At 36.8% G+C, this 19,560-nt stretch overlaps 1 protein-coding gene across 1 annotated transcript; it reads right to left on the bottom strand.

The window, feature by feature from the left end:
• Positions 1 to 664: 664 nt before the first annotated feature.
• On the bottom strand, positions 665 to 1,501 carry LOC143628861 (uncharacterized). The gene is made up of 2 exons (XM_077098328.1): positions 949 to 1,501; positions 665 to 906 (listed from the first exon to the last, which is right to left on the bottom strand). Exons 1-2 carry the CDS (start codon positions 1,499 to 1,501, stop codon positions 665 to 667), a joined length of 795 nt encoding a protein of 264 aa, XP_076954443.1.
• Between the last annotated feature and the right edge of the window lie 18,059 nt (positions 1,502 to 19,560).

The following is a 19,560-nucleotide window of genomic DNA, read 5'->3' as shown; positions in this document are numbered from 1 at the left end:
CCACCATACAACGCTGAAAGGTAGCCGGAGCGTTACATAGTCTAAACGGCATGCGATGGTACGCAAAAGTGCCATACGGACATGTAAAAGTCGTCTTCTCTTGGTCTTCCGGTGCAATGGGAATTTGAAAATAACCTGAAAAACAGTCGAGAAAACAATAAAGCTGCTGACCTGCAAAACGCTTCAACATCTGATCAATAAACGGCAACGGGAAGTGGTCCTTCCGGGTGGCATCATTCAATCGCCGATAATCAATACACACTCTCCAACCAGTAACTGTACACGACGGGATAAGCTCATTCTTCTCATTCATCACAACAGTCATACCTCCCTTCTTTGGAACAACTTGAGTCGGGCTTACCCATGGAGAATCGGAAATCGGGTAGATCATCCCGGCATCCATCAACTTCAATACCTCCTTCTTCACAACTTCTTGCATATTCGGATTAAGACGTCTTTGCGGTTGCATCACTGGTTTGTACTCATCTTCCATTAGAATCCGGTGCGTGCAATAAGCGGGGCTAATACCTTGAATATCGGACAATCTCCATGCAATTGCCCCGTTGTGTAGCTTCAACACGTTAATCAGCTTCGTCTTTTGTTCTTCCGTCAGCTTGGATGACATAATAACGGGTAAGTTCGAGCCCTCATCAAGATACGCATACTACAAGTGTGACGGGAGTACCTTTAACTCCAACGGAGCGGGTTTCTCCCCAAAAACCGCCTCATTCTCACAACTAATCTCATTTACCTCAATCATCTCGGGCAACCCTGAAATCTCAGCCAACTCGTCACAAACCGAATCTTTCTCACATAACTCATCCTCACCCAAATCATCACAATCGACCAAACCATTACTTCCCATGAGATCCGCACCACAAATATAATCGAAACAGCTATCAATACCTGCAATAAACGAGTTAATAAAATAAACCGAGTGGCATGGACCACTGAAATCATCTTGATCACTCGGATGCCTCATCGACCTCGCAACATCATAAGTAACATTCTCATCACCAACCCGAAGCGTGATCTTCTCATCATACACATCGATAAGTGCCTTCACGGTTCGTAAGAACGGACGACCTAGAATAATGGGAACCTTCTCATCGGCCTCCATATCAAGCACCACAAAATAAACCGGGAACACAAACTTATCCTCCTTCACTAAAAAATTCTCGATAATACCTTGCGGATACTTAACCGAACGATAGGCTAACGATAAAGACATGCGAGTCGGTGTAAGCTCGCCTAACTCCAACTTCTCGTATAAAGAATACGACATCAGATTAATACTCGCACCCAAATCTGCCAATGCTTGGCTCATCGCATCACTACCAAACAAAACTGGAATTGTAAACACACCCGGATCTGACAACTTCTCGGGTACGCGGTTCAACACTACCGCCGAACAATCTCCCATGAGTGGAATCGATGACACCTCCCCTAACCTATCTTTCCTCTTCAAAAGGTCTTTCAAGAACTTCGCGTATTTCGGCATGTGTTGGAGGGCTTAATTGAACGGGAGGTTAATCTTCAACTGTCGGAACATGTCGAGAAAATGTCCATACTCCCGCGTGTATTTCTGGTGTTTTGCGTGAGCGGGATATGGGATACGAGCATGGTCAATCAAAGGTGATGGCCGGACTTCAACCGGCTTCTTCTTTATTGATGGTGCAACTGGTACGGTGTTCTGCATTTTTCCCGGTACTTCAATCTCGATCTCTTCATCCATCACCTCCTCATCTTCCACTTCAACTTCATTTCTTCACACCTCGGGACCTAAAACCCTGCCGCTACGAGTAGTAATCGCCTTTATTTGAGCGGCTGGATTCTGTTGAGTAGAACCTGAAAACTGTCCCGGGGGTCTTTCATTCAACTGTCGGGCTATATCACCAATGGTTCTTTGCATGTCGAGCATAGCTGATTGTTGATTCTTGAAAAGCAGATCATGTTCGGTAAGGGTCTTTTGAGTGGCTTGATCTCTAGTAACCATATGCTGCATTATCTCGTCCAACTTCTTACTCAGATATAGCACATTATTCGAACTTTGACCATTGGAGCCTTCGTTGTTGTACTGTCCCTGATTTCAGTTATAGGGAGCTCGGAAACCAGGTGGCCCACTGGCCGGACGCCAATTCGAGTTACCTTGACCTTGATTCTGGTTCTTGTAGCTGTTCTAGTTCTGATTGTTGTTATTGTAAACATTAGGGAACCTGTTCTGACCAGCCACGAAATCAACATCTTGATTGTTCATCAACGGACAATCCAGCGTACCATGACCACCTCTACACATCTCACACTTATCCACCTTGGTCTTTAACTCTTTTATCTCTCGGGAGAGATTCTCCAAAGCAGCAGCCATACCAGTATCCAGGTTAACTTGGTGTACACCTCGAGCAGATGAAGGTGTACTGGTGCCGGGATTGGAATTCCCGCCTCGTGGCTTCTTCGCGTATTCAGATTGCGCGAAACTTTCAAACATCTCGTTACACTCGGTCACGTTCTTCCTGTCCATCAGATTGCCCCCAGCAGCTGTGTCAAACCTCACTTGAGCCTCACAAGTAAGCCCATTGTAAACCTTCTCAAAAAGGGCCCAAGGGGTGAGCCCATGTTGTGAACAACGGGAAAAAAGATTCTGAAAACGCTACCAAGCTTGGTAATATGCCTCATCTGGTTCCATGTGGAAGGAGTGGATCTAGTCACGGAGGCGAGAGGCCTTAGCAGGTGGAAAGTACTTCTTGAGGAATGCATTGCGAAGCGCCTCCCATGTGGTGAATTTCCAGCAGGTTGCGAATCGAACCAAGTGGCGGCACGATCTAAGAGTGTAAATGGGAACAAGTGAAGGAAGATCGCATCCTGGTTAGCACCTTGCAAGTTGAACATTTTGAACACACGGGTCAGACGGTTGATGTGTGCCGATGCATCTTCATCTTCACGGGCATGGAACTGGTGGTGATTGATGATGTTGTTCATGACATAGGATGGGATCTGCCACGAGTTAGGGTTATTAATGTCGGGGGCGAAAATGGGTGAGTGATCTCCATGGAACCCTTCAAAAGCTAGCTGGTACGCGGGGCGGTTATTCTCGGCCATTGGAACGGGTCTAGGACTTGGTGGTGGTGAATTGGCGAGTGAATTGGAGGGTGATGATTTTGGTGAAGTATCTATGGTGATCGGCTGCTTTTCTGATGATGACGAGCTTGCCTCGGACTTCAACGGAGTAGGTCCAAAGCAATTCAGCGACGGTCTGTGCAAACGAAGATGTGGCATGTATCTGAAAAACACACAAAACAAAATTGGTAGACGCTAATAAAAGACTCGAAAAATAAAAAAAAAGTGAAAAATTGAATAAAATAGCTAACACTTAAAATTAGACTCCTACGACTCAAAGTAATAAATAAAGCAAATACCACGTATATAGCAAGCAAGTCTAATCAAATCTAACAACGCAATCGCTAAGAGTCCCCGACAACGGCGCCAAAAACTTGATGTGCTAAAAGTAGTTTAATATTTATTAACTAAATTAACTAAAAATAAAGACTAAGTAATACTCTAGACTCTCTAAAACTCGACTAAACTACTAACCGGCAAGTGAACCGGTCGACTCTAGTAAAGCTAAGTAAGTCCGGATATCGAACTCACGAGACTCTCTAAATTACGTTTATTAGCTAATTAGACTCAACTACAAACACGACTTATTAATTTATATCTGTTTGGGGGGTTTTATTTAAAATACTAATTTAATACTATAATTAAAAACTAATTAAGAAGACAAATAATTTAAACGAAAACAAAGTTTGTTGTAAAAATAGGATGATGATGATGAGAAAACTACCTAGGCTAGAATCCCCTAAATTTCAGTAATGATTTAACCCGGGAAAATATTTAGTTATGGACTAGGATCGTAAAATAGACACTTAAAAGAAAACCCGAACAGGACTCCTGACCCTTTTCAAGAGACACCTATGGATTTCTAACAAGTTTTAACGCATACCAATATTGAAAATCAAATTCCCTTACGGTCACCTAATTAATTATGACTTAATTCCTTTATAACGAAATCCTACCTTACAACGTGAAAATCAAAGGCAATTTATTATATTTAATTGATTTAATAGACAATAATAAATAATCAACCCTAGACGGACTCCATACGAAGAACTAAATCTAACAAGATTAAATAATAAAGATCTATCAATAACCTAACACTTTACAGATATTTAGGTTAGCAGCACACTTAGGTTTATTTGACAATATTATTCCTATGACCTTATCATGACATCAATCATAAAATAATCAAAAACACGAAATAATTGACCTAATAGCAACCTATCATATGACAAACAATAATCAAGGAACCTATGGAATAAAACTCATCAAGCAATCCTAAGTATCCATATGCATTAATTTAATATAAATAAATCTTTTACTAAACCTTAAAAACCATAACGATAAATAATCCCAAGCCAAATCAAAACATCAAAGTAAGTTCATCTAAACCTAGGCAGTTCAAAGGGTTTAGCCAACAACCATATTCAAGACCAAAAGATAATAAATAGGTTCAAATAATAAATTAATGACGAAAATAATGAATTCAAACCAAATAATAAAGATGTTTGGATGAGACGGTGTTGAACCCGGACGATATTTGGTTGAACCAAGACTTGCTCCTCGCTCTCTCTTGCTTTGCTGGCTCCTCTTCTGACCACGGCTCTTTTGTTGAACTCTTGATTCCGCCTTCTGTTCGTCCTTCACCACACCTCTCAAAATATCCTTTTTCTTCCTTTTATAATATTCGTTGTCTAGGATATTTATTTCAAAAACCCAGCCGACCTTTTCTTTGTTTCTTGTTTACCAAGGCCAGGCCCAAACTCCTATTTAGTTTATCTAACTTTATGCTTTAGCCCATTTAGTTTAAACTTAATCCAATATTTAACGTAGGTCTTTCGGTCTGTATCTTGTGATAATTCTAGCCACAATTCCTTTTCAATCATATGATGATCATCATTTTCTTTTAATGTTCCTGGCCTATAAAGCAAATAGTACAAAAACACCTTTAGTACTTTCAAATCAATTAATTCTTCTAGACAATATACGTGGTTTACATTAGAAATAATAATAATACTTTAAACATTCATTCGTTGTCTCAAGTCTAGTTAAATTACTTCATTTTAGCTCGTTGTCAATTTAAATCATTAAAATCTAAATATGAGTCTACTATGAATAATATTAAATAAAAACAACCCAAAAGCTATCAAAAATGTAGGGAAACATTTATAAGATTTATATATAATTTAGCTCATATCAATCTTTTATATGAGTACAATATTGTTATATAAAATAAAAAAAATAGTGGTTTTTTACAAATTGTGTTTTTACATTGTGCTTTTTCCGGCGACTATTTTTCGGTGACTTTCCGACAAAAATTCCCGGTGAATTTCCGGCCAAAAAGTTCTGACGACTTTTCCGGTGAAAAATTGCAACGACTTTCCGAAGATATTTTCCGGAAAATTTTTCGGTGAGGTGGTGGCGGTGGGTGATGGTTGTGGTGCCGGTGGACGATGAAGTGGTGGTAGTTATAGGAGATAAGTGAAGATATAAATGAGTTTTATGACTAAATTAAGTAGGTTTTGAAATTAAGTTAATTTGGTTTTGAGATTAAAGAAGTTGCCAAAATGCTGTTTTCCTAGTCTTTCTAAATAATCAAACTTCTTATTTAAATACAGCCCTTATTATGTAATGATATCAATTATGTTTATAGTCCTTACATTTTATTTTGCGTTTTATAACGTCGTAGCATAATTAGGTTTATAGTTCTTACATTTTATTTCACATTTTTTAACATCGCCGCTGCACCATTTCCTAAAATTACTTGTATCACCACAACAACAAAAATCCATCTCCTCTACGCTACTTTTAAGACATATCGGGGAACATTTTTTGGGTGGTGGAACACCAAAGTATTTGAGGCCACTACTTTCTTCTTTTCCACCTATAAATTCAAAAAAATTATATTGGTTAGGATGCTATGTAAAAAAACATGACTTAGGAAAGCACCTCACTTGATGTCCCTTCCGGTTAACAAGAGTGAAAAATCTTTCCTCATTCTAACTAGCTTCTCAACAAACGAAGTCTAGTTGATGAATTAATACAAAAAAAAAAAAAAAAAATTTGGTTAAGAAACCTCTTTCGAATATATATTCTTCATTATCTTTCCTTTAGAGCATTTTCAGCTCGCTTCCTATAATTAGGATTTTGTAAATTATATGACATGGTTTGAAGTAGCTGTGAGTAGAAGAGAAAAAAAAATGTTATGAAAAAGTTAAATTTGGGGTTCCGCTGTTCACACCATATAATCTTTCAACATATTTGAAAGTGGTTGTGAGTGGTGGAGAAAAGAGAAAAAATAATTATCGATGTATAAGAAAATATTATTTAGAAAAAATTACAATTTTTGTCCTTTTGAATTAACAAAATTATGGAACGAGTCATTTTTGAAATAAGTTTCACTTTTTATCCTTTATTCACATGTTTCGCTCGGTTAATGGTCATCCACATTCTCTGTTAAGTCTCCTCATGTGCCGTTTTGGTCATTTTACCTATAAATTTTATTATTAAAAAAACTAATATATAAAATCAAGAAAATATCTTTCTCCATCCTCATCTTCCTTCTGCACTCAACCCTATACACCATCACAACTTAGAGAATCACCGGCCACCATCTGTTGCTGTCGACCAACACTCGACCCTTTTTCAGTTCACCGGGGCTTAAATCCAAGCCATGGAATTCGAACCCACCCAACCTAAATCCTTAAACTAAACCATCAGATCCAGCCTAAACACCATAAAAATCGTCACCAACGAGAGAGGAGAAAGGTTGATAAGACTAAAAGATCCAACAATGTGATGGGTTAGATCAATGGGGATGAAGGATGGCGGCGATGGTGGTGGCTTTAACCGACGACGGTGATCGATAGTGGTGGTGACGAGTTCTCAAAAGTGCGGTTATGCGTTTTTATACTATTGCAATGATTGTTTTTACAAATATGAGCCTCCATTCCGTAGCTACGATTTTGGCTCTGGCTAAAGCTGCCATGGTGTGTTCTTCGATTGTTGTGCCGACGACGGTGGGTCATGGATGATTAAGGGTGGAACAGTGGAGGCAGTAATGGTGTTTAGTGGTTGATTTTGACAGGTGACAGAGGTTGTGGTGTGTGTTATAATTGGTCATGGTGGTGGATCTGGTTACTCAAGAGTCAATACATAAATATAATATATATATATATATATATATATAATTCTTTTAATATACTTTATTTTTTATTAAATGACATAAATAGATCTTTTAGATTAAATGACCAAAATGCTCTTATGTGTATGGCACATAGTGAGACTGTTGTTGGTAAGAGCATTTTCGGCCCGTGCCCCATCTTCATCTCATAATTACAATAAAAAAAACACTACAATTTTTCTTATGTTCAATTAGATAATACTTTTTTATAACTTTATCATTACAGTTTTCTTTGCTTTACTCAAAACTAATTAAAAAATATTATAAAATAAATGGGGACAAATAGGCTTTCCTTAAATTTACAAAGATAAACAATAACTTTTCTCTCTCTTTCATTCACAACTACTATAAATCATATCCTATAATTTATAAAACCTTTCACAAAATTTTAAGAGATGGATTAGGAATGCTTTAAGATAATTTCCAATTCATTCTTCAAATTATTTAAGGGGGTTCTCCATTTTTTAGAGATGATTAAAAGTGGTTGTGTGAGGAGGAGAAAGAAAACGTTACTATTCATGGTTAAATTTGGAGAAACACACGGTTCACCTCTATAATTTTTTAATATTTTTGAAATCGTTGTGAGTGAAGAAGAGAGAAAAAGTAATGATAAAAAGTATAAAAAAGTATTATTTAATTTAAAGTGATGGAAAAAATGATGTTTTTAGTGTAATTATAGAGATGGTGATTTTTTTTTTTTGAAAATTGACTTTCATTAAAAACAAACACAACCAACGACTATCACCAAGACGGAGAAAGACGCTGAAATCCAAAAACCAAAAACAACAATCACGTTACATCAAATAAACACCATCTTTTCCAATCCACTACCCCTATCTTAGATCTATTTTTGTATCAAAGAAAACCCAAAGATTTTATATCCGCAACCATTTCTACCACCTTAGTGTTCTTGCCCGAAAAAATCTTTTCATTCCTAGCCCGCCAAATCCTCCAACAAGTAATGATGACAATTCCATGAATAATCAATCTCTTGTTCCCCGTCGCACCACAAACCTTATACACTTCCACCAAATCAATGACATGAAAAACAAAAGATCTAGGGATGTTGCACCATGAACCAATCGCATTCCAAACGGCCATAGAAATGAAACACCCGGTTAACAAGTGCTCAAGCGATTCCTCATTACTCTCACATAAAGCGCAACTATGATCATCACAATGCAAATGACGTCTAGCTAAAGCCTGCTTGGTTGGAAGACTATCCAGAACGGCCCTCCACATAAAAATATTACATTTTTTCGGGACCCAATCGCTCCATTGGAAACCGAAACTCCCAGCATCCACAACGGACCGCACCATCCATCTTTTAATCGCCGAAACCTCGAACTCTTTGCAGCTACCAACCGCCCAAGTCCATGAATCTTCACGGTCAACCATCACCACCCCTTGAAGGAGATCTTCCAACTCTTGCTTCTCGATCACCTCTTGTTGGGAGCAAGGAGCTCTAAGCCAATCCCACACAATGCGACGAGAAGATCCAGTGACCACCAACCGATCTGCTAACAAGACATTTTTATGTTTTTCTACCGCATATAAGGACGGATACTTGTCCATAATCGGCGCCGAACCCAACCACAAATCCATCCAAAACCGAACTTGGCGACCATTCCCAACTGTGGCCCGGATCACTCTATTAAAACCCACACCATCAACCTTAAATTTGTTCCAAAACATAACACAATTCTTCCAAACCCCGGGAACCCCGTTATTAACCGGAGCAAGCCCCCAACAGCGCGAGGACCCGTGAATAGACAACACTACTCTTCTCCACATCGCGTGATGATCATTTAGAAATCTCCCAAGCCATTTAGTAATCAGCGCTTGATTATTAACCTCTAAACGAGCGATACCTAAACCCCCTTCTTTTATAGGTTTGGTGACTACCTCCCAAGCCACCCAAGACATCTTCCTCACATCATCCGAACCACCCCATAAGAACCTTCTCATCAAAGCTTCTAAATCATTGGTAACCTTCTTGGGTGCCTTAAAAAGCGAAAAATAATAAGTGGGAAGACTATCCAGCACCGATTTAATAAGGGTTAACCGACCGGCAATAGATAACGAATTAACTTTCCATTTAGATAGCCTCTTCTTGAACTTGGACACAACCGGTTCCCAATTAACCACCCTATTCATGTTAGCGCCAACCATATTCCCTAGATAAGAAAACGGGATTCTACCCGGCTTACAACCCATGAAACCAGCTTGGATATCGATCTCACCATCTTCTACACCTACTCCAAATAACACTGATTTATGGAGATTAATCTTTAGCCCCGAACACAAGTAAAATATGCGAAGAATACGTTTCAAGTTATCAAAATTAAAAGAAGACCACTCTCCCATAATCATGGCATCATCCGCATAAAAAAGATGGGATAAAGTAGGACCTTCATTAGAAAGAGTAATACCTTGAAACGCACCTATATCACAGGCTTGTTTCAACATACCTGAAAAAGCCTCCATCAGAATAATAAAAAGAAAAGGCGATAGCGGGTCACCTTGACGAATGCCTTTATGACACCCAAATTCGAATGTAGGAGATCCATTAACAAGAACAGATGATCTGGTCGCCAACAAGATACCACTAATCCAATCGCACCAGACCGAAGGAAAACCCATCTGAGAAAGAACCGACAACAAGAACTCCCAATTCACATTATCAAAGGCTTTATCGAAGTCAATCTTGAACATAAAAATTCTTCTCTCCCTCTTCTTAGCCCAAGCAATAACCTCATTAGCCACCAAAGGGCCATCAAGAATATATCTCCCGGATAAGAAAGCCGACTGATGCTCTGAGACAATCTTATTCATAACCGTTTTGAGTCGATTCACTAACACCTTCGACACAGTCTTTAAAATACAACCAATGAGACTTATCGGTCTAAAATCCCCCAAAGAAGACGGATTGTTTACCTTAGGAATTAAGGTGATAAAAGACGAACCAACCCCCGAGCAAAAACTTTTAACCCTATGAAAATGATCAAGAATATCCGCAAAATCCTTCTCGAACAACTCCCAAAAAAACCGAATGAACTTAAAATTAAAACCATCCGGCCCAGGAGCTTTGTCACCACCGCCTTCAAAAACCGCCTTCTTGATCTCATGCACGGAAAATCACTGATCAAAAAATCCGCCTCCACCGAAGACAAGACCGAAAACCCATATCCAATCAACCGAGGCCGATGAGTAATAGATTCTTTAAACTTACCAGCAAAGAAACGCAAAACTTCCTTTTTAATGAGAACCGGGTTTGTTTCCCACGCCCCATTCACTTCCAAACCCGGAAAATAATTTGAAGCTTTACGTTTATTAATAAAACCGTGAAAAAATTGAGAATTTTCGTCTCCATGAATCGCCCAATTACAGCGAGCCTTTTGCTTCAAATCCCGATAATAATGATTATCCAACTCGCCTAGCCGTCTTTTAATTTCGCTTAAAGACCATGTCTCTTCTTCCAACAAATCCCGGACCTCCATGGTTTGGTCCAAATCACGCAACTCTTGCTCTAATAAAACCCTTTCCTCCTTTTCTTTGGCTTTACAATCGATCGCCCATCTAGTGATAGCATCACGCAAAGCTTTAAATTTATACAACAATCTCGCGTCCAGAGAACCATGAAACGAGCCATCAACAAGCGTCTTCTTAACCAACGTCCCAAAATCCTCTCTACCAAGCCATGAATTGAAAAACCTAAACGGTTTGGGACCATAGTTCTTGGAAGAACCAATTTTCAAAACCAACGGACTATGATCCGGCTTATTCCTTTCGAGAGCAATATACTCCGCACACGGCCATTCCATAAAGAAATCCCAATTAACGAAGATTCTGTCAATACGGCTTAATTTATTTCCTGCAACAAAAGTAAAACGCCTCCCTTTCAAGGAGTACTCGTGAAGATTCGAATCATCAATGAAATCGTTAAACTCATTGGCCTCACCCACATTAAACAAAGAATTCCGCCTATCCTAGGCACATCGAACCGAGTTAAAATCTCCTGCCACAATCCACCTCCCATTACCCTCCCCGATCAAATCACGAATTTCCCCCCAAAGTGCTCGTTTCGTAACTAGATTTTGAGGAGAATAAACATTGAGAATATGAAACAAGCTACTCTTTCCTTTCACAGTGCCCGAAACTAGAAGCCAATTATTATTCTTGACCACCCTTTCCATACGAAAGACTTGGGAATCCCAGATCGATAGTAACCCACCCGACCTTCTAGACGAAGGAACCTAATCAAAAGAATACTCACCATAACCCCAAAACTGTCCCACATCCACAGAATCCAAGGAAACAAATTGCGACTCTTGCAAAACAATAAAACTAACCTCTTGATGGACTCCATGACCTCGAATCCAATCGGCTTTGCTAGAACTCCCTAACCCACGAATGTTCAGAGAAAAAACATTCATTGAACACCTTCTTGATAGCCTTCGGAAACAAGAACCTCTTTAACATTAGAAACAAAATCTTGCAAATTCTCAACACCTAACTCCTTACTCAACTCAATGGTCTTCTCCAACTCCACCTCAATCGGACCTTGGTGTTGCACCGGATCAATACCTCTACCAATCATCGAGGGCTCCGCAGTCTCTCCCTCGATGTCTCGAACCACCTCCGTATTAGTAGACATCCCTTTGTTAAGATCCGGTGTTAAGAACACTCCTTCAACACCTGTCTCGATACCCCTAGTAACATCCGAAGGCACGTGCATAATACCGATAAACCTATCAAGATCAAACATATCTTTATCCTCCCTTGGTCTCTTCTTAGGACGCTCCCCAGAACCACTACCCCCACTCCGATTAGAAAATAAAGACTTCCATCTGAACTTCTTATGTCCCTTGCCTTTCAACACAGAAACATTAGTACTATCAACGTTACCATTCTCGACCGCCTCCTCATTAGAATGATCATAAGAGTTCGAAAACTCCTCGACCATCACGTTAGAATTATCGTTCACACAACCATCCAACCCATTAACAACATGTTCCCTGACAGAAAACTCATTAGCTTGAGAACATTCGCCCTCTTCACGATGCACATTATGGAACTCATCCTGCACGATATTATCATCACACTTATCCTCCTCCGGTAAAACGGAACCATCATCCTCTTCATACTCTACTACACATTCCGGTATCCATTCCCCAAAATCTTCATCCACCCACACTTTAAAAATTTTTCCCCTCCAATTAATGTCCACCCGATCCACAATCCGTTTGCACTCTTTACTCAACACACCGATGAGAGCATACGATAAGTTGTTCTCTTCACCTGATAAGGAAGCCGATTGAACCACCTTGCCAAATCTGCTTCCAATCAAATCGAATACCTCGTCTAACATCAACTGAGTCGGAACCCCATGAACTTGGAGCCAGGCGATCCGACCCTCCTCCACTCTAGTTCTATCAGACCAAGGTTCTAAAAACTCAAACCAGTCTGACCATTTGTCTTTGTCATTCAGGAAGGCATCCCTATCCCCACTAACGCAGAATACCAGCACCACTGAAAGCCCTCCCAGATACTTAATCTCTAATGATCTCCAACCATGCTTCCGAACCAACTTTTTCAGAAAAGTTAACGTGTGAAGATTCACCACCCTCCCCGTAAGAGCACATCCCTTCCAATGAGAAAACCGTTCCACCGAATCATCCACCTTAATCTCATCTACTTTGTTCCGATTTAACAAAGAATCAACAAAGGAACGCCCATTACCAACTGATGCATAGGGAACCCCATTCCTATCGGATCCTTCGGAACTAGGGTTTGTTTGACCACTAGGTTTTGCATGGCTATTAACAGGAACCGAAGCCGTCTTCCTCCTATTACCAGAGTCGGGTCTATGTAGATTCTCACCATCCACAAACCGAGCAATCGCAATAAACAACTTATACGAACCGATCCATACGTCTGATAACTCATCTCCCAACCGTTTGACATCTTTCACCTCGGAAAACGATACGAAAGCAAACCTCTTGCCCCATTTATCCAGGTTCCTAGCTATATAGGAACCTTCGTAACGACCAAAGCTACCCATAACATCTTTTAAGTCTTGCGAAGAACACTTTGGGGGAAGATTTGAGACAAAAAACTTCGATAAAACCTTGTTATTACCTTGAGACTGATGACCATTCCGTTTCCCTTTCCGATTACGTGGTTGTTCCCATTCTTCTGAATCCATGCCGCCGTGGATCGTCGAAGTGGAGGATCGTCGAAGTGGAGGCTGGGCGGCTGGGTCGGTTGGCGGCGACTGTGGAGGAGAGGGAAGAGTGAAGGTGGAGGAGAGGGTTTTCCGGCGACTGTGGAGTGGTGGTGGCTGTGGAGAGGGGTTTCCGGCGACTGTGGAGGATTTTCCGGTTTTCCGGCTGGGTCGGTTGGCGGCGACTGTGGAGTGGTGGAGGCTGAGGTGTGGTGGAGGAGAGGGAAGAGGGAAGAGCGACTGTGGAGTGGTGGAGGCTGAGGTGTGGTAGGGTGGCGGCGGCCGGATCCCCTTAGGGTTTTCCGGTGAGAGATGGGGTCTGATTATAGAGATGGTGATAAAGAATGAATTGAGAATGAGGATGAGTATTAGACAAAAAGAATATCCAAATTTAAAACTTTACATTAAAACCATAAATAAATTGAGTTACCTCTAAAACTTAATTAAGGCGAAGAACTTACAATCATGACAAATTAGCAATACGAGAAAGCTTAAACAAAGGACCATCAGATTTGCCACAAGCCTCGCCATTTTGAGATGTATTTGAGTTTTTAGTACTCCTATTATATAGAATTCTTAATGATAAGAGTTTCTTTGATGATAATGAAGATACAACTTTATATTATATGTATAGTTGGCTAATGAGGTTATCTTTTATTTTATCTATTTAATATAGTATATAGCATACATGGCTTGGTAAAACTAATTACAAATCATTTAGTGTATCATGTACGTTGTGCACACATGTGATTACAATATAATAAAACATTTTATATATATATTATTATCAGAGATATTGTGGACCCACCAATCAAAACGAAGAATTGATATTATAAATCAACTAGATTTTTTACCCGGCGCATTATCATGTACGTTGTGCACACATGTGATTACAATACAATAAAACATTTTTTATATATTTTATTATCAGAGATATTGTGGACCCACCAATCAAAACGAAGAATTGATATTATAAATCAACTAGATTTTTTACCCGGCACAATGCGCCGGGGTAGCTGGCAAATCATTAGTGTTGAAATTTGGGCGTTGGTCTAAACCCGAGCGTCACTATGGTGGGTGGGACACGAATTTAATCGGTATTAGATACGTTCATTACAGTATACAAATTATTGGTAAAATTTGAGTGCTAAAACCCAAAAAAATTAATTCGTCAAATTAATATAAAAAAACAAAATATTTGAAACGATGTTTATTTGGTCGGCAAATCCCGAAGGTTCCCAAGTGTTGTCGGTCCCAGGCATTGAGGCAATAACTCGATACAAAATTTGGTCGGTTTTGATTACGTGCGTTAAGGTACCGGAGCTAATAAATAAATATATATATATAAATTGAGGTGGACCAATGGCCAATTTGGGGAGTGGGATTGGGGGGGGGGGTCGGTCGGTAAATTTGCGCTTTGGTAAAACCCAAGCGTTATCGATCACGGACTTGAGACGGCGAGTCTGCATGAATTTGACGGTTTCTGTGAGTTTTTGTTATGCTACCGGAACTAAAACAAAAAAATGACGTTTGGTCGATTTCCTTTACATTCGTTATATTAGTCGAACTAAAAAAACAAAAACAGAAAACAAAATTACGGACCAATATGGTGATATATATAATTATGAACTTTGTGGCACCAAAGTTCATAATTATATATATTAGTAATAGCAATATAACGCTATATTGTTTTAACATCGGTTATTGTAACACGGGCTCAGTTATTTTATAAATAGGAAGAAAAGCGAGAGATTTATGGTAAAAGAAAAAAAACGGAAACCTTTAAAAAATAATACAAAATTAATAAAAAACCTCACAACTCAAAATATATAAAAAAAATAAAATGTTTCTCTCATCTTTTATGAGAAAAAAAAAAGAGATGATGTTATGAAAAAGATCATTGTGTCTTTTTTACTTATCATTGTTTTTTATGTTTATTTTCGTCATTGGTTGTGTCTTTTTTCCTGAATATTGTGTTATATTATTCACCATTATATTATGTTTTGCTTGGCATTATGTTAAATATTGCGATCTATTACGTCTTTTTATTATTTATCATTATGTTTTTTTGTCTATTTTCTTCATTGTGTCTTTTTTCTTCGATATTGTGTCTTTTTGTTTTTTTAACAAGAAAGACGGGGGGAAACGTTTGGTTTTTTTTTTTATTTTTTATTTATTTATATATTTTGAGTTATGCGTTTTTTATTATTCTCTTGAATTTTTTTTAGTTTTAGAGGTTTTTTTATGATAATAAATCTTTCTCACACTTCTAATTTTTGTCTTAATTTGAATTTTAACATTTTCCTAACAATGCGTTGTTAAAAATAATTATCTAGAGCCAGTTTGGTGGGACAATAAGTTGGTTAATGTGTTAAAAAATATGAGGTCATGCGTTCAAATCTCACAGTGTGCATATATAATATATTTAGTCGTTCAATAATAATAATAATAAAAATTATAATCGTCGTCTAGAATATTTTGTAACTTCTTGTTATTATGTATTCACAACCTGATAACTACATCAGTAAAACTTTTGATAAAGATATCTTCTTATATACTATAAAATAAAACATTTTTTAGAATAGCAAAATTGAACTTATTAATTATTAATTATGACAGAATTACAGATATTGTCCTTTATGTTTGCACTCAATTTCGCTTATTGTCTATCTTCGAAATTGATCTGTTTTGTCTTTTACGTTTCCAAATTCTACATTATTTGTCCTTTGGCCATAACCTAATTAGTTTTTCTAGTTAATAATGTCATGTGCCTTGCACATAAGAATAAATTAGTCATTTCGTCAATCTATTTAAAAAAACTATAAATAAAAAACCTTTTTTTTCTCTTATCTTTTATTCTTTTAATAATAATAATGCAAACTATCATTGAATTCAATTTGCTACTGTTTAAACAAGCCATCAATCTAAACCAACATTTTTCAATCTTCTTGGTGCCTTCCAAGTAAACTGGCACCAACATCAGATGAAGACCACCAAGACAAACGCTTTTTGTCAGGGCTGTCTCTTAAGGATACGAGCCATCTCAAGGGCCATGTGCAAGAAAAAGAAATTGGTCCTTTATACCGAAATTGTTTTTAAAGAGAAACCAAAGAAATGCTAGGGTTAGTCTATTTGGACAAAAAGACTAATACTTTTTGTTCTTTAAATTACATAGAAATTGGAATTTTATAAATTTAGTTATGGTCTTTTGCTTTAAAAAACTGTATATTATATATTAGATAAGGAATATAGGATCAGGATCATGTGAGAACTTTTTGGGAATTTAGAACTATGAGAACCATTTTGGACCACAAAAAAACCCAAAAATAAAAAAAATCATAAAACAAAAAAAAACACAAAAATAAAAAAAAGTAAAAAAACCAAATTTCTTATTTATCACCCCGGTTTCTAAAAAAAAACTGTAAAAAAAAAAATTCTCGGTTTAGCTAAATTATACATATATGTATAATATGTACCTATATGTACACACATGTTTTTTTTCCTATACACATATGTATATTTTAAGGTAAATGATAATGTACATATGTGTATTTACGTAAATAGAGATTAAATGAAAGTATACATATGTGTATAAGTATAATACGAATTATAAAAAAAAATTGGTTTTTTTATACATATATGTATAATATGTACACACTTGTTTTTTCCTATACACAAATGTATAATTTAAGATAAATAATAATGTACATATGTGTATATTACGTAACTAGAGATTAAATGAAAGTATACATATGTGTATAGGTATCATACGAATTAAAAAGAAAAGAAAATTTTCGGTTTTTTTTTGAAACCGGAATGAAATATAAGAATTTTGCTTTTTTTACTTTTTTAAAATTTTCGTTTTTTTTGTTTTATAATTTTTTATATATTTTTTAAAGGTTTTTTTTAGTGGTCCAAAATGGTTCTCAAAGTTCTCAATTTGCCAATGGTTCTCTTAGGATCCTTACCACACACACACACACACACACACACATACACACACACACACACACATATATATATAGGGTAAGATTAAAATGAAAACCCTATGTAACATCGTTTTTTTTTGTTACATTAATATATGTTGTAACATTTAATACAAAACATCGAAACATAAAAAAAAATGTTTTGCTATTTTTTTACTAATTTTTATATATGTTTTTAGGAGAGATAAAAAGTTATATTTATATTTACATTTTTTATTCACTTACCACAAGATTTAAACAATATTTAAAAACATGTGGTTAAAAATGAGTTTCTAGAGTTTTCCCAGCTCAAGTAAGTTGTCATTTTATACTTAGCATATATATATATATATATATATATATAAGGGAGAGATTTTTTAAGAACCATGTAGAGTTTTAAGAACTTAAGAACTCCATTCTAGGCCACACATTTAATTAAATGGATTGGAATATGTTGTTGAGATTAAATCAGGCAAAAAAGTCAAAATAGGAGAGAGAATAAAGATGTAACTGATTACACTAACTTTTACATCCGTTACACATGTGTAAAAAGTCGACTCGGTGCATAAAAAATTCTGCAATTTTTTTTACGTGTATGTAACCTACATATATTACGCATGTGTAAAAAAATTCGAAAAAAAAATCGTTACACTGAGTTCTTTCGAGTTCTTAAAACTCAAAGGGGTTCTCATTTGAAATCTCTCCTATATATATAGGATTAGGATCATGTGAGAACTTTTTGGGAATTGAGAACTATGAGAACCATTTTGGACAAAAAAAACCCAAAAATAAAAAAATCATAAAACAAAAAAAAAACATAAAAATAAAAAAAGTAAAAAAACCAAAGTTCTTATTTATCATCCCGGTTTCTAAAAAAACGGTAAAAAAAAATTCTCGGTTTAGCTAAATTATACATATATGTATAATATGTACATATATGTACACACATGTTTTTTTCTTATACACATATGTATATTTTAAGGTAAATGATAATGTACATATGTGTACATTATGTAACTAGAGATTAAATAAAAGTATACATATGTCTATAGGTATAATACGAATTAAAAAGAAAAAAAAATCGGTTTTTTTATTATAAATATATGTATAATATGTACACACATGTTTTTTCCTATACACATATGTATAATTTAAGGTAAATAATAATGTACATATGTGTACATTACGTAACTAGAGATTAAATGAAAGTATACATATGTGTATAGGTATAATACGAATTAAAAAGAAAAAAAATTTTCGTTTTTTATGAAACCGGAATGAAATATAAGAATTTTGGTTTTTTTATTTTTTTAAAATTTTCGTTTTTTTTTGTTTTATAATTTTTTAAATATTTTTTAGTGGTTCAAATGGTTCTCAAAGTTCTCATTTTACCAATTGTTCTTATATATATATATATATATATATATATATATATATATAAGATAAAAGATCTTAATACAAACAAATAAATTGTCCCAAGCAAAAGAAAATAACTTTGTAGCCCATAAAATATGCAATACAAGTTCTGGAAAAGTTGGAAAAAAGAGTGGAATTACCGGGTATTGAACCTGAGTCCAACATCATGTAAACAATGGAGCATACCATGTGAGCTACAAGACATGTTTAATTAGTTTTTGTTTGTATCTAATTTATGTATTGCATATCCCGAATTCTTTTTTTTGGGCCCCAAAACTTTTTGGGCCCTGTGCGGTTGCACATACTGCACAGCCCTTGGGTGGGTCGGCCCTGCTCTGTACGTATTTGGCGCCACCGGTTATGAAGCGCTCCTACTAGCAACCCAATGCGCGTCATCGTTCCAACCTTACCTTACCCCTACCACCACCACCACAGCTTCAAACCACTGTCCCTCTTCCTAGTCCATCCTCTGGCCAGCCCATCAACAACTCGGCCACCTCAAGAACTTCATTTTTTTATTAAAACCCTAGAAACCTGCTTCAAAATTCATTCTAAACGTTAACAGTTAATCTTTGAGACGATAGGGCTTTTGTTCAGAATGGAAATCCGAGTAGATTGATGTTTTGCTTACCTCAAATTGGTGTTCGATTCATACCAGC

This window comes from Bidens hawaiensis, unplaced genomic scaffold (assembly GCF_021521415.1).
Source record: "Bidens hawaiensis isolate Kalapana, Puna unplaced genomic scaffold, B.hawaiensis_p1.1 tig00005079_1, whole genome shotgun sequence".
In the NCBI taxonomy this organism is placed as follows: domain Eukaryota; kingdom Viridiplantae; phylum Streptophyta; class Magnoliopsida; order Asterales; family Asteraceae; genus Bidens; species Bidens hawaiensis.
The sequence above is the reverse complement of the archived record's forward strand: the minus strand, read 5'-3'. Positions and strand labels throughout refer to the sequence as shown.